Source organism: Pantherophis guttatus, chromosome 2, assembly GCF_059756535.1.
Source record: "Pantherophis guttatus breed Tessera chromosome 2, ASM5975653v1, whole genome shotgun sequence".
In the NCBI taxonomy this organism is placed as follows: Eukaryota; Metazoa; Chordata; class Lepidosauria; order Squamata; family Colubridae; genus Pantherophis; species Pantherophis guttatus.
In genome coordinates, this window is record NC_142064.1 from 33,860,081 (window position 1) to 33,875,986 (window position 15,906).

At 34.0% G+C, this 15,906-nt stretch overlaps 1 protein-coding gene across 2 annotated transcripts in view; it reads left to right on the forward strand.

Annotated features, from left to right (window-relative positions):
* The window catches only part of HOMER1 (homer scaffold protein 1), a 60,554-nt gene extending 52,458 nt beyond the window's left edge, over window positions 1-8,096 (forward strand). For both annotated transcript variants that reach the window (XM_034441060.2, XM_087885759.1), the window contains 3 exons: window positions 552-662; window positions 4,912-4,992; window positions 7,762-8,096. In XM_034441060.2, the coding sequence (XP_034296951.1) occupies window positions 552-662; window positions 4,912-4,992; window positions 7,762-7,950 (381 nt within the window). In that variant the 3' untranslated portion in view covers window positions 7,951-8,096. The remainder of the gene's footprint in view (window positions 1-551; window positions 663-4,911; window positions 4,993-7,761) is intronic.
* Window positions 8,097-15,906: the final 7,810 nt, after the last annotated feature.

Consider the following 15,906-nt stretch of genomic DNA (forward strand, 5'->3'; position numbering starts at 1 on the left):
TATTATTATTATTATTATTATTATTATTATTATTATTATTATTATTATTAACTTTATTCATTAAACATGAAACTCAGTCAACTGAACTGAACTGAACAACCAGTCACAAATACCGTTGACTGGTGCTAATGGTTGATACGGCTTGCTGCCAGCGTCCTAGGTATCAACAAAGTATCTTCTTAAAATATATGATGTTCTGAGTAGCGCAGTTTTTTGCTGTTCTGCTGGTGTTATTGCAGGAAGCTGAATTTATTGATGTATCTTATAAAATTCTTGGACATGTTACCAAGTGCCCTAATGACAATGGGTATCACTGTTACATGTTTCATCCATAGCCGTGTAATTTCGATGGCCAGGTCGCGATTTTTCATGATTTTTTCCAGTTCTTCTTCTTCTTCTTCTTCTTCTTCTTCTTCTTCTTCTTCTTCTTCTTCTTCTTCTTCTTCTTCTTCTTCTTCTTCTTCTTCTTATTATTATTATTATTATTATTATTATTATTATTATTATTATTATTATTATTATTATTATTATTATTTGTATCATTTTTACAGGTGACTGAGCTGGAGTGTGTGAGTAGTCAAGCAAATGCAGTCCAAACTCATAAAACAGAATTAAATCAGACAATACAAGAATTAGAAGCAACACTGAAGAAAAAGGAAGAGGTACTTTGTTATATTTACTGATTCATGTAGCTACTTTAGAAAATGTTTTAAGAATATAATAAGATTAAATGTTGGTGTGACTAGAATTAATACATGATCTATTGGGTTCAGAATGTAAGGTAAATTTGCATCAAAGGTATGAACCACAGCAGTATGGAGAATGTTCAGCCTGCATTACAATTATGCTTTAGCCAAAAAAAAACCTGAAGAGTTTTTAAGCTACAATATTTCTAAAGCCATTGCTTCACCCACAAACCTAAACAAACACACAAGCAAATATCCTTGCATCAGTTAGTTTTAAAAGGCATCGTTTGATATTAACAGAAGCTTCTTCAAATTATCTTACAAGGTAGGGGGGCAATTTTAAGGGGAAATTCTTTTCTATGAGTTTTGTGAGCCATGCAACCCCCACTCCCACCTCCCTAGTCTCTCATGTAGGCATTACACACTCTTGAGTTTAAAGTAGTACAGGGAAGAGAAAGGGAGGGTGGGAAAAGAAACCATAGATAAGGTAGATTTGGCTTCAAACTCACTCAGAGCTGCAGATATCCCTTAATAGATTTCTGTAGAAGTTTCTTATTCCATTGACTACACTAGTGCTGAATCTGATGCATGATTGAGGCATACACTGAATGATTCTGTATACAGTATCTGAGATTAAGCTTCTTTACAAGTCTACTCAAAAGTATATAGAAATGTATATCAGTAGTATATATTACTATTATTGCTGCTCCTTATTTTTACTTTGTCAGTAAAGCTTTTCTCAGTGTTGGTTTTTATATTGCTTTGTTTTTATAATATAATTTTACTTTTTTAAAAACAACATTTTTCAAACTGATTGCATAATACACAGAGAATTTCTGCTATTAGCATAAAAAGTACAGTATCCTTGAATTGGCACTTAAAAATCAGAATATTTTTAGATATGAGTTTACAAGTAAAATTATGCCAAATAAAGTAGTGCACTTTAATGAGGAAGAAGAAAATGACCTAAAAGATATTTAGATTTTGTAATACATATAGACCAGGGCTGTCAAACTCCCAGCCTGCGGGCCGGATGCATCACATGCTGGCCACGCCCACCTACATTTTAGCGAAGGGGAAACAAGTCCCGATATGTCCTGTGACTCTGCCGTGACGACGTGAGTCTGACACCCCTGATACAGACGATACTACAAATATAGCTATAGATGTAGTTTAATTATACATTAATAATGAGAAAGGGATGTGTGTGTGTGTCTGTGTGTGTGTGTGAGAGAGAGAGAGAAAGAGAGAGAGATGGAGGGAGGGAGAGAGAATTAACAAAATATTTTATTGCATAGACTAGAATGGCTAATTAGAGACAGCCTGCAGTACTATCATTATATGGACATTAGGATTAAAAAAAGGGACAATTGAATTTGCTCCTTTACTTGAGTGGATTTTCATTCCTACAGCAGGTTATTTCCCCTTGCTGTCCTCCCCCCCTCTTCCCTCTCCTCTGGTGCATCTTTTAAATGTACTCTGTGTAATCTAGTAATTTTTCGGAACAGTTTTGAGGTCATGCAACAAAATTCAAGGAAGAGGTTACTGTAATTCTTCTGGTAACTGCTATCTTATGAGAAGGTGGACCAAATAAAATAAGATGCAACCCATTGGCTAATATTATATGATAGGCCTTAATTCAGATTGACAAAACGCTGTTGAGTTTATATAATTTAACAGAATAACAGAGTTGGAAGGGACCTTGGAGGTCTTCTAGTCCAACCCCATGCTCAGGCAGGAAACCCTATAGCATTTCAGACAAATATCATTCTTTATCGCATAAAACATAGTGCAGTATGCTTTAATACGATGGCCTGGCTCCTACAATATGATGAAATAATAGAACAGTTCTCCAAATATGCCTAAATTATAAACTGCTAGTTCAGTATATTGTGTAACCCTGATTAGTGTGACGTTCAGATTATTTGTAATTATTGGAAAAGGGTGTAATCGCTTGAATGGAATTAAGCTTCAGGATTGAATTGGATTCATACATAGGAGCAGAATAGCAGAAGTAGTATTTAATATTGTTTGTTGGAAAGTCTGTTAAACAAGTACAGCTTGCAGGCATGCCTGAGCATGTAATCCTAAACTGTTTGATCAGAGTGCTCTATTGCTAAATACTTGGCTTTTAGGTAAGTCACAATGCCTTGCACTGCTCCATTAGAACACATCTTCATTTCCAAATGCAATAAAATCAACATATTCTCCTTGGAACTATAGGGGTGTGCAAACAAATTGTAACCCACTTCTTAAATGGCTTTTATATGCTAGTCTTCAATGCCTGAAAAGCTGCTGTATTAGGATTCAAGGTAGTCTCTCTTGAGACTGTGATATCTGGCATGACCTCTATACTCTGAGGAGGTGCATTGGCAGGAAGTTCAAAGAAAAGCTTTGCTGCCTCTAGCAGAGCTTGCTAACTTCCCCAAAGAATAAATAATGAGATGGGATTGCCTTTTTATATCACTCCTGAGGCCTTGGCAGTGTATTATATTTTCTATAGCAGTAATTGACACTGTATGTTTCAAAGACGAGTTCACGACAGAAGTAGCACTGAAATAAAATGTTTTCAGGGAAGTTTCTGCTAGCTACTTAGCTGGAAGGTTTTTATTGCATTTCAGAGTTTTGTGAATGTGAACTTTGATCCTTTTATGAAATCCCATTTAATTTTTTGAAACCTCTTAGTTTATATCTTCAGGAGTCTTTTTTGTCAATGTTCTAACTAGCCAGTAATCATTCATGCTGGACTCCCTGATGATTACCATTCATTTTAAAATTTGCTTAACAATATTGCATTATGGAGCTCTTTGCCAGGCATTCTGCAGAACATAAAATAAAACACTGGAAAAATTCTTCTGCCATTCCTTTATACTAACAATATGCCATGCCAGCCAGCTCAAGGGCTGCAGTAGGTTTTGCATGCCACATTAAAAATCACAATTCTTAATATGAGATTTGATGAAACTTTGATTTTTTTAAAAAAAGTTAAAGCAATTGCCATAAGCCATTTAGTTCATTAAAAGCTATCCCAACACAGAGGTGTTTAAAACAAACAAACAAACATTTTGAGCCTCCGCCTCTCTGGATTATTCTGGAAATAGCTAGAAGGATTCTGGAAGCAATACAGTAATGGGCTGTAGTTTTTATGCCACTAATTTAGGCTTTTCTCTCTCATTCAGAATTGTATAATTAGGATTATAGTTCCTCAGTCAGTTCTTTTTTTACTTTTGTATCATTAAATTGATTTTGCTCTGTTTTTTAGTAACATGAAATTACTTCCATGTTCTTGTAATGGGCAGAAGTAATAATTTGAAGAACAGGAGGAAGAGTTCTAACCAAGGCAATGCTCAGATAAAAGAAATCTGGGTCTAGGGCAGAAATGCAATTTGAGAAAGCATCTCAGATGGCACCCTCCCTAGTTTCCACAAAGATATAGGAAAGGAGGGAAGCAAGATTGTACTTTTTATATATAATAAAAGCAGTATTAGTATTCATGACTTTGGTTTTCTAATCTGATGTATTTTGGAAAGTTTATATTGTGTCTGTCATTGACAAAATACACTGAAGATTGACAATTGAATCTTACTAATTCATCCAGCAACACTTTCATCTACTTGTGCAAGTTTTTCACCATTTTTATATAATGTACAATAATTTCACACAATTTTTCCTATCAGCAAATCAACCTTGGTCTTTACTAAATTAATTTTTAGATCCATACACTTTGAATCATACAATCTATCTAACATTGCAAATCTTACAAATTGCAAGTTGAGAAAGAGGGATGGAAAAATTTTAAGACATAAAATACTAGTAGAAAAGTAATGAGTGTATGTGATCCAGAAAAATGAAAGTGGATTATGTGTGAGAAGGTGCTCCTATCTGCTTGTAATATGGTGGTGAGAGTAGAGTAAGTCAAGAGAAACATAAAAGTAAGGTGAATGTAATGGAAATGAGCAGATAATGAATGAATGTCTATTTAATATACAGTAGTAAATTCTCATTTTTAAAGAGTATATTGCAGTAGTATAATGATTTAGAAAGTAGAAGTCAGGGATCTGTAAATAACTAATGTGGTTGATAGCTGGAAAGCTGACTCCAGGTCTTAATGTTTCAATAACCAGCCCCTCTTTATCCAGCAATCAATACGGTTGAATTGTCCAAGGCTAAAGTTTGTATCTGTGTTTTGATCAGTTTGGGTAATATGCTATTTTATTCTCTTTAGGAAATAGAAAAATTGAGAGAAGAAATTGACAATGCCAGAGAGCTTCAGGCTCAAAGAGACTCTTTAACTCAGAAATTACAAGTAAGTAACAGTGATGGGAGATCTGTGTATGTCTAATTTAGCTATATAGATCACCCATAGGCTAGTAGAAGATGACAAGTTTTAAAGCCCAATTCACCCATAGACAGCGTCTTCATATCTTCAGTCTTGTACTAGTAGAGCAGCAAGGTGCACAACACTATTCTTCCACTTGGATATCCAAAATTTCCATATGAGACTGTTCCTCACCTGCTCTCTTGCTTATTCTGCAAATTTCCTGTCAAAATGGAACTTAACCTAATGTCTGTCAGACTTCATATACAGCTTCAGCAGTAAATCACAGCAAACTCCTAGAAATGACTAAAATCTTTTATTGCCGACAAAAAAGATGCCCACTGCAATTTGAAGAAGTCAGTGGCAAGTGAATGGGAAGTCTAGCCAGATATATAAAATCTGTGCTCCCAAGTTTAAACTCAAGGCTTTTTCTTATGCTTCCAAGTTAATGGATATTTGGCTACTCTCTTGATGACGTGAGAATCAGCCAAACTATTTCCCTTTTACACTGGCAGTTTAGAATAGAATAGAATAGAATAGAATAGAATAGAATAGAATAGAATAGAATAGAATAGAATAGAATAGAATAGAATAGAATAGAATAGAATAGAATAGAACAGAACAGAATAGAACAGAACAGAATAGAATAGAATTTTTTATTGGCCAAGTGTGATTGGACACACAAGGAATTTGTCTTTGGTGCATATGCTCTCAGTGTACATAAAAAGACAAGATACATTCGTCAAGAATTATAAGATACAACACTTAATGATAGTCATAGGGTATGCAATCAGGAAACAATCAATATCAATATAAATCGTAAGGATACAAGCAACAAAGTTACAGTCATGCAGTCATAAGTGGGAGAAGATGGGCGATAGGAACGATGAGAATAGTAGTACTATTCTCAATACTAGTAGTAATGCAGCCTTTAGTTTATGCCAACCTAGCAGTTCGGAAGCACGAAAAAATGCAAGTAGATAAATAGGGGCCACCTTTGGTGGGAAGGTAACAGCGTTCCGTGCCCCTTTGGTATTTAGTCATGCTGGCCACATGACCACGGAGACGTCTTCAGACAGCGCTGGCTCTTTGGCTTTGAAACAGAGATGAGCACCGCCCCCTAGAATCGGAAACGACTAGCACATATGTGCAAGGGGAACCTTTACCTTTATCTTTTTAATGCAGCCTTAGTGAATAGTTTGACAGTGTTGAGGGAATTATTTGTTTAGCAGAGTGATGGCCTTTGGGAAAAACCTGTTCTTGTGTCTAGTTGTCTTGGTGCACAGTGCTCTATAGGGTCATTTTGAGGGTAGAAGTTGAAACAATTTATGTCCAGGATGAGAGGGGTCTGTAAATATTTTCACAGCCCTCTTTTTGACTCATGCAGTATACAGATCCTCAGTGGAAGGCAGGTTGGTAGTGATTGGTTTTTCTACAGTTCTAATTATCCTTTGAAGTCTGTGTCTGTCTTGTTGAGTTGCAGAACCAAACCAGACAGTTTGAATTACTTGCTCTTTAGTAAGGAGGGTGAGAAGATAAAGGCAGGGGATGACCAAGAGTATTTGTGAGCATATGGTGAAGAGAATGGAAGGGTTAACCCCAGGCATCATTTTATGCTGACAAGAGATGGATTGTTCTCTTTGGTTTCAGCAGCTCCATGAAAGACAAAATGGCAAAACGGTTTTAATCCATGTTTCTCATAAGAACTAAAGAAGGCTCAGTACTCCTTGTTTGAAAAGTTTTATGTAAGCATTTAATAATAGCTGATCTGTTCAGAGGAAAGTAAAGAGATACCAAAGTCTTTTTATGCCAAACACAAGTTTATGAAGTCACCATATTATGCCTAATAATAACTCCGTGAAATTGAACTTAACTTGAGGGAGATTGACCTTTCATTCATGCTGATTAAAAATTACATGCTTCAGTTTATGGTCAAATGCTGCTGTTATTATGCCAAAACTTGCTTTTTCATGGCAGACAACTCAGATATTACAGGAAGCTAACATTAATTTTTACTCATAGCAATTACCCTGTATAACGATACTGTCACATGCTGGAGTTTTGTTTGCAGATTCTTATATATTACATTCCTTAATGATTTGTAGACATAGATCGTTTACATCTCTTTGGCTAAAGCTAGATTTTGCCATTTATTCTCACAATTGATGTTTTACAATTGCCTGGACGAACTACTTTTGTAATGAGTGAAGAATTTATGCCCAATTATGAATAACATGCATATTGCTTAGTCAGATGTTGTAGTTGATTATTTATTTGACATTTGCCCATTCCTTTTTGACAAATGAGGAGAATATATGTGTCCCAGGATAATATTGCAGGATCCAATCAGGGTTGGTCATGGGGACCAGGTATTTAGTCTTGTGAGCTTTCGGACTTGTGCTGAAGCCCATCTTCAAGGAACTTCTCTGTAGCAGAGTGTAGGCTTTGAGTTATTCTGTGTGTGGTATTCTGTGTATTCTTTCTACTAGAGAGAAATTTCCTGAAGATGGGCTCTAGTAACAAAGCTAAACATGGTTCTCAGTCCTAAAACAGATGCGATCTTCTATAATTTGCTTACTTGTAGACAGATAAATACAATGTTGTGATAATTACATTGCAATGTAATTATCCTGCAAGAAAATTTCTATCCTGGGCCACACCGTAGCATGCTTTATACAACAATATTTCCATGTAACATTAAGAATAGAATTTAAAAATCAGTATTTTATTTACTTTGCGTATTACATTTTTTTTAAGGAAGTGGAAGTTCGAAATAAAGATCTAGAAGGCCAACTATCCGATCTTGAACAGCGTTTGGAGAAAAGTCAGAATGAACAAGAAGTTTTTCGCAATAACTTGAAAACACTTTTAGAAATTCTTGATGGCAAAATTTTTGAACTTACAGAACTACGAGATAATCTGGCCAAGCTAATAGAATGCAGCTAAAGAACACAGGATCTCAGTGCCAAACTTCTTAAAGATGCACTGTCTCTCTTCATACAGGACTTTGTTGGGATCTGCATCAAAGTTGCACAAAATTAGAAAAATGCTCCTTCAGAAGGGCCTGTTTTAAATTTTCAACAATATACAATATACAGTATTTCAGTGTAAAATTTCAGAATTCAGCTTGTAGTTAGTTGAAAAAAAATAATAACTTGAAGTACAAATTACCTCCTTGTATATAATTGGCCATAGATAACTCGAGGGTATTAACAGTAATTGAATGCAATCCTTTTCTAATTATTAGCCAATGAAATAATAAGAAGTGCTTCAAATGACATCCCTCTTAGTGTTCCACACAATGTAGGCGATCAGTTTTATTTTCTTTGTTAAGGCAACTGTATGCTGTGTTTTGTGCAAGAACTTTGTGATGAGAGCCCTCTCTTTTGTTGTAATCTGAATAATTTCTCAGGATATTTTGTACTGTTGAAAAAAACAGTGCATTACCAATTAATTCTTGCCAGGAGTGAGAGAGAGTTGCATCTTTAATTCAGACCTAATGAATTAATGCTTGTATAGAGTTCTTCCCTTTTTTTTATACTGGAAGATACTGTCTTTATTTACAATGTTCACTCTGGTGTTCTATAATATTGTCTAGTGTATGGTTTACTTTTTTCCTATTGGGAATTCATGTATGTAGAAATTATGTATTTCATTTTGTTATGCATTTTGAAGCCTATCTATGAAGACAAGCAAGTCCCTGAAAGGTATTTTAAACTTTGCTATGTTCAAATAAGGTTCAGTCTGTGCTTATTGAATATCACATGGACTTAACTTTTCTTATCAAAATATGTTTTAGTAATTTATTTAACAAGCATTCTGAAACTGGAAATATAGTTATTGCTGGGGCATTGACCTTGCTCAGGCAATTAAAGGGGGGGTGGGAAAGCATTGTATTAGCATAGATTTTTTTTTCTGCTGTATGTTCATGAAACACCTTTATTAGAAAAATGTGCCAGGCTATGTTCTGAATTTCAAAACAAGACCTGAATTCAGTTTTCCTCAGTGAACCTCTTTTTAAGTTGTATTGACGTAATTTACAAAGATTTTTGCCAAATATGTATTTCTTTATATATATATATATATTTTATTTTAAAGAAAAAAAGAAATGCAAACTGAGGATCAGTCTATGTTTCATGAATGGGAATGAGTTAGCCTTGCTGTAGATTGTCTAATATTGCAAAAGATTTTTAAAAATTTAACAACAACAAAAAATCAGACAACAATGCACTGACCTTTTTATTTACACCAAATTAATTTGGATATTAAATATAAAATACAGCTTAAATATAAACTCTGAATTTTCTTTTCCATTTAAGGACTGCTATTCAAAACTAGATAATATAAATCGGGTTTTTTATGTGTGTACTGTATGTATATACTGTATAATACAGGCACTCTAATTTGTATTTAAAATGAGATAAATATTTGGCTTAATTTATAAAATGACATTTTCTTTATCTGTAATTTAACAAGTGTCTCCTGAAAGATCAGGATTACTGTTAATTAAACACTAAATTATGATGTATTATACTATATGTACTGTACACATCATTTGTTTTGTCCATGTTTTAGAGTATTTTATCATTTATTTTATTTATTATTGGGAAATATTTGTTCATTGCATTCATAGATAAAAGCTTTCTATGGTGATTTTTTAAAACTTAATAGCTAAGTGTTGATGATGTGTAACCTTGTTGGTCAGGACAGTAGTGATTACCTGATTTTAATTTACCTGAAGAAGTTTGCGCCTCATTCTCTTGCTAGATGAGTGTCACTCAGAAACATCTTCAGCAAAGTATAAAATTGGTGTAATTCTGGGACGAATGAAGTAAGTTCTTGCTCTGTATTCTTAATTATAGCAAGTTAGAGCAGAAATTTGATGGCAGAAAATGTAATATTGTTTTTAATAAGATCAAAATTTTTAATACAAGGACATTTACATGTGGGAAAAAAGTTTACAAAGTTATTTCCACTTCAATGCTGTGTATATGTGTTGTACAAGAAAACCTATTTGTATATGTACACACACATATGTATATACAGTATATAAAAAAATTAAACGTGCACATTTAGAATATTTTCCTATTGAAATTAAAATTAGTAATCAGAAATCAATATTTGGGAATTTCTTTTCTCATGTATATTTAGATGCTTGACTTTGGGTTCTTTTGTTTGTAAAATAAAATCCAAGAGGGCTGTACTACTGAATTCCCAAAAGTCATCTAACATGTATATGGGATAAGGTAAATGTAAGTGCACATATAAATTAATTATATTAAAAATATTTTAATGTTCATTTACATTAGATGGGTGTTAGAAATTATATGTTAACGATTACACTCAGTTGTTCTTAACGAAATGGCTCTTCTGCACTAGCATATATGCCAGAAAATACTTTTGATTGTCATAGACTAAGAAAAGCAAACAAGAATTTACATCGAAGAACAATCACATTGTGTGTAACTTGTTATATGACAATTATGGAGTCTTGTTAAAAATTCTTTTAAAACCCAACAAAATACAGTTTTTATTTTGAAATACAATTGCTGTTCTGAAGAATGTACTTTATTATTTTTTCTTTCTTGAACTCTTTTTAAGAATTATAAACTGTTCATTGGATGGCAGCATTTACCTTAATTCTTCAGGTGCTACTGGATTTTGAATTAGAGTGTCATGTTGTGAAATTATGACTTTGACATAAAAAAGGTTTTATAAGTATATCCCTGTCTAGAAGTTGGTTATTGGGGCCTCTTTCTCATAACTCTACTCCAGAATTTTCCAATAATTTCATTCTTCCATATAGAATTTCTTGATCCCAGGCCACAAAATTCATCAAATGCAACTAATAGGCACCAGTTTCATGATTGAACAATGTGGGCTTATTCAGAATCAAGTGGCTTTTGTTGTCTAATGACCATTTTAATATAAGCAAGTTGGAAGCTAGACAAATAAAGCATCTGTTTGATTGGTCCTGTTTGAAAGACATTCAGATGTAAACTATAGATAATATTGATCAATAATATGATGGTACCTTTGGGAAGTCAGTGCCAATTGCATGAACAGAAGACCTCATTTCACTTACAAAAGAAACTACAATCCAGGAGATCCCACCCAATCATCTGTACTGGAGCAATTTTTTTTAGGAAAGAAGGATACAACAAAAAGCTGCTTTTTCCACAACGGAATGGAGGGGGAGATTCTCCCCCTAAAAAAACTGCTTCCACTTGTAAAATTGTTTTTAAAACTACTACACAAAGCAAACATTTAAATTAGACAACGGCTAGTTCCACATATTACATGAAGAGCTGTTTGCATAATCAGCTAGACCTAGTAGGATTATAGATCACTGACCATTTTGCAAGGCCAAGAACATACCATTGTATCCTCTTACCTGCCACCAACCCACCAAAAGACAACTTCCACCCATCTTTATCTGTTATATTAGAAGTTTTTTTCTGAATAGACCACCTAAGTGATGCTGCCCAGTTCACCTACTGTACTTAATTCCATTGTAGGCAAATCACTCCATACCAACTGGTTACTGGGTGCTATGACAGGAATTGTCCAGTCACTGGCCTTCCTGGCCATTTTTTTTCCACTGGTGAAATAATGAAAGTGAATCAGTTCCTATGATTTTACAACTTTGTTGATGGAACAGTAGAACAGTGAAATGATGGGCCCTCTCTTCTGTTTCTTAGCAGATGAAATTGAAATGAATTCTGCCACTTCCTTTTATTGGCTATAGACACAGGAAAAAGGGTAGAAGTGTGGTGTTCGTGGTTTCATGGGGTCGGGAGGGATAAAGAAATGGAATTTATTAGTCAAGATCTACTGTAAATGTAAACAAAATCCAAAGAACAGGCTGTCACTGGGACCAAACTGGAAGAGTTGAATCTAGAAAGGTATTTCTTAAGCTGATTTCATTTCCTCTGTACAGAAGCCAAGAATTTTAAGGCTGAAGTGTGGGAAAAGTCTCTAGTTGTTGCCTAATTTGATAGATTTCAGTTAACATTACATGAACTGTCAACAGATTTGGAACTGCAAAGGGGTATTGGAATATATGAAGAACTGTGATGGCACAATTAGTGGTTAGAATGCAGAATTGCAAGCAAACTCTGCTCACAGACAGGAATTCAATCCAGATCGGCTCAAGGTTGATTCAGCCTTCCATCCTTCTGAAGTCAGTAAAATGAGGACCCAGATTATTGGGGGCAATATACTGACACAGTAAACTGCTCAGAGAGTGCTGTAAAGCATTATGGAGCGTTATATAAGTCTTAAGTGCTATTGCAAATTATTCCCCCCACCCCCAGCAATGTGATAACACCTACCCATGACAGAAACTGTATTCAAATAAATATATTTTATTTAAGGAAATGAAGGAGCAACTTTTAAGCACCAAAACTTGAAGTATGTTGTTACATTGCATGTTAAGAGACAGTCATTCAGGACTTTCGGTACAGGTTTGAATTTTGAAGCCATGATAGTAGAAAACATGAAGTACAAAGCAATACAACAAAATTACTGAAAGACTACACTAAAGAAAAATAAGCAAAAAGAATTAGATTAAACTTTAAAATTTCAAAATATTGCTAAGAATGCTCAATTAGTTTATGTATCTTGTTTAATACTTTAGAACACTGAGCATTATAAAGGTATTGCAAAGGTGTGCGGGAGTATGCTTTTTTAGAAATGTTCATTAATAGTATCCATTAAATACAGCTGTGTTAAGTACTGCAGCAATGTGATTTAAATTTTACTTTGACTAAATCAATGAATAGTAATTTTTATTTTAGCTTAAAAATGAAATGTACTATGAATATTTTCTTGTACTTACCTATGCAATTTTGTTGGCAGCCTTTTGCATTTCAGTAAAATATTAACACAGCTGTGACATTGGCAACTCAAAACAATTGATAATTAAATAGAAAAACACAAATATAAGAAGTAAAATGTGTTATTGGGAAACCCATTCTGACATCACTGGTACTTTTAATTAGGGATAAGCAAAGGCTATAGATGATATTAGATAAGGAATAAATTCCACATACTCAATTTATCAACCATTCACCCATCTGTTGTTTGACTAGAAAGAGAAAAAAGCATTCAGAAATCTGTACTATTTTTCCTGGAGGAAAGTATAGCAGGAAGAAAATTTAAATCAGGAGAATAGAATGATAGGATAGGGAGAAATGTATGAGACAATTTTATCTGGAGATCCTTGTGGCTATTTTTACCCTTTAAAAAAACCTGGAATGACCAAATCCTTTTTCTCAAAATGCCCTCTTTAGGTTTACTTTCAAGAACACACGATGCATGATATCTGGAAGTTGTCTCATGGCAAGTGGACTTTTCATTTTTTTTTTTGAAAAATTTCCCTGCTTATTGAAGAAGTCTCTTCAAACTGAGCAAGTTGGGACACACTTAAGAGAAAAATTTAAGAGCAAGGTCTCTTAACAATTCTCTGCCTACTCACCTAATCAGCCTATTCAGAAATGAAACCACACTGAAGGACATATGAGATCCACCTAAAAACATGGTGAGACTGAAGAAACTACTTGGATAAGCAGCAAAACGTTTCAAACAAAAAAAAAAGTCCAATTCCCATGACTGCATACAACTTTACCTGGATGTCTGAGAATTTTCATCTATGATGTATAATGGTAATTCGTAAAGCATGATTATAGGCAAACAAGATTTTATTATTCTTTCTGCAAAGTTTTAGCAAAATTCTAGAGTTTGGGGGAGAAAACCCACAGCCAAACTAGCACCTCAGGAACAAAGACTTTATCTTAGCTGCCTCTCTATTTTATTATCATTTTACCTATATTGAAAGCATGGCACTCACACTCACACATAACTTCTATATAAGATATCTTTACCAATAAAGGAAGGAAATAAGAGACAAATTAGAATGGGGAAATAATCTTCTGCTTCTAAAGTGATATGAGAGGCAATGTATAAATTTTACAGAATAAAATCATACGTATTAAAATTTGCAGTTGATATGACAAATAAATGTATAAATGAGCAATAGCCAATCAACACAAAACTGCTTGTCTCACTACCATAGTTTTACAGTGGAAAATAAACAGTATAAGAACACATTCATAAAAGGGACTGCCTTCATGATTTGGAACTCACATGAAAGTTTGCATCAATATAGCACAATTAAGTACTAGCTTTCATTATCCTGCTCCCCTTTGGGTTATACAGTCCCCAAATGACAGCAGGGATATAAAAGGGCTACAATAAAGGAGACAGAAGAAAATTCCAAATTTAGGAAGTGAATATTCTCTCAAAAGAGATGAGAATAGCATATATTTTTTGAAACTACTAAATTGCTCAAAGAGCCTGTTCATTCAATTACAATGCTCTAGTTCATATATACTGTATTCAAGACAAGATCAGGCTTCCTCTTGAAGAGAGATTATACTGGGATATTTTAAATGAATTTAGTATCCAATCACTGTTTCTATCAGTTAGCATACTGACCCAAGAAATGAAAGAAGGTATAGAAATGGATGTTTGGGGCAGTGACAAAACAGTCTCTCTTATTAGACACTGCTAAATTCACAAATTACAATTTAATGTTATTTATTTAAATAAAATACACGTCTAAAGTAAATTTGGTGGCTTTGGGTGTTCTTTATTGGAAGATGATGGCCTAAGTTGACAGCACAAGAAATAGGGTTTTCTGATGTTTTTCCTTATAAAAAACTCAAGTCTAGTTTTAGTGCTTCTAGTTTTAGTGTTTATTCTGTCAAAATAGGAGGATATTATGATACAAACTTTCAGCAATTGTGGCCAAGATCCTGAAATTGGTCTAGGTCAAATAAACTGTCCAATAGACTATAAATGAATTATAGCTAATAAGAAATATCCTTGTAGACACATCATACTAACTTAATATAGCAAATTATATACTAAATTGTAAGGTAGTGCACTATGATCAAACTACACCTTGGCACATTACTTCTTCAAAAAAAATATGGTGAAGTATTGGAGATTCGTTACTGCCAGTTACAACCACATAGTTGCCCAATGACGACTGCCCTTGTTGAGTCTCAGTATGAAGCAAACAGGCCAAACTCAATTTTATTTCCTCTCTTTGATTCAAGAAGGTAGAACCAGTTTGCCACCAAGTCTATTTCCTTTACACTTAAGTGTTGGAAAGTGCATTGTTTTCTCAATTAGATACAAGACCATGGTAAAGAATTTCCTGAAATAGGCCTTTGGCTTTTTTCTTGTAATCAGAGTGTGAAAATTGAAAAATAAATTTCTGGTACAAGGCATTTATAAGCCATTCTAGATTTTTAAGGGCCCAATAAAAATGGGCTTTTATTTGCTTCTATTTTTGAAGCGCTATTTAGGAGTCCCACATAATTGTCTTAAACAACACATAGGGTTGTGCAAAATATTAGGAAATAATTATACAAAACTTACATGCGGAATGTCTATATAGCTCCAATCCATGAATTATGTAAGATTTTCTTCAGCAACTGACATGTTTGTTTCATTCAAAACATTAGCTACATTATAGGATAAAAACTAGTGCTTTATTTTTTTCCAGCTATTAATGTAATAACTGAAAAAATGCGTATTTTTCTGCTGAAGCTTGGCCAATCAAAGAATAGTTTTGACTTCTAAATACATGAAAATCTGACTGCCCAGGACTATATCAAAGGGTTAGTTTGTGTCAATTATCATTAGATGGACAAGAAGCCTACATTCAATCCAAGTATTTCTTCCCATGTGTTTCTATGAAAACTGCTGTTGATTGATTGGTATTATTACCGGTAAAAATAAGGTGCTTTTAACTGCTGCAAGAAGTTTCTCTAGTATGGCTTTGGAATGTTACACATTCTGCTTCAACTTTTGAGATCATTATGACTACCT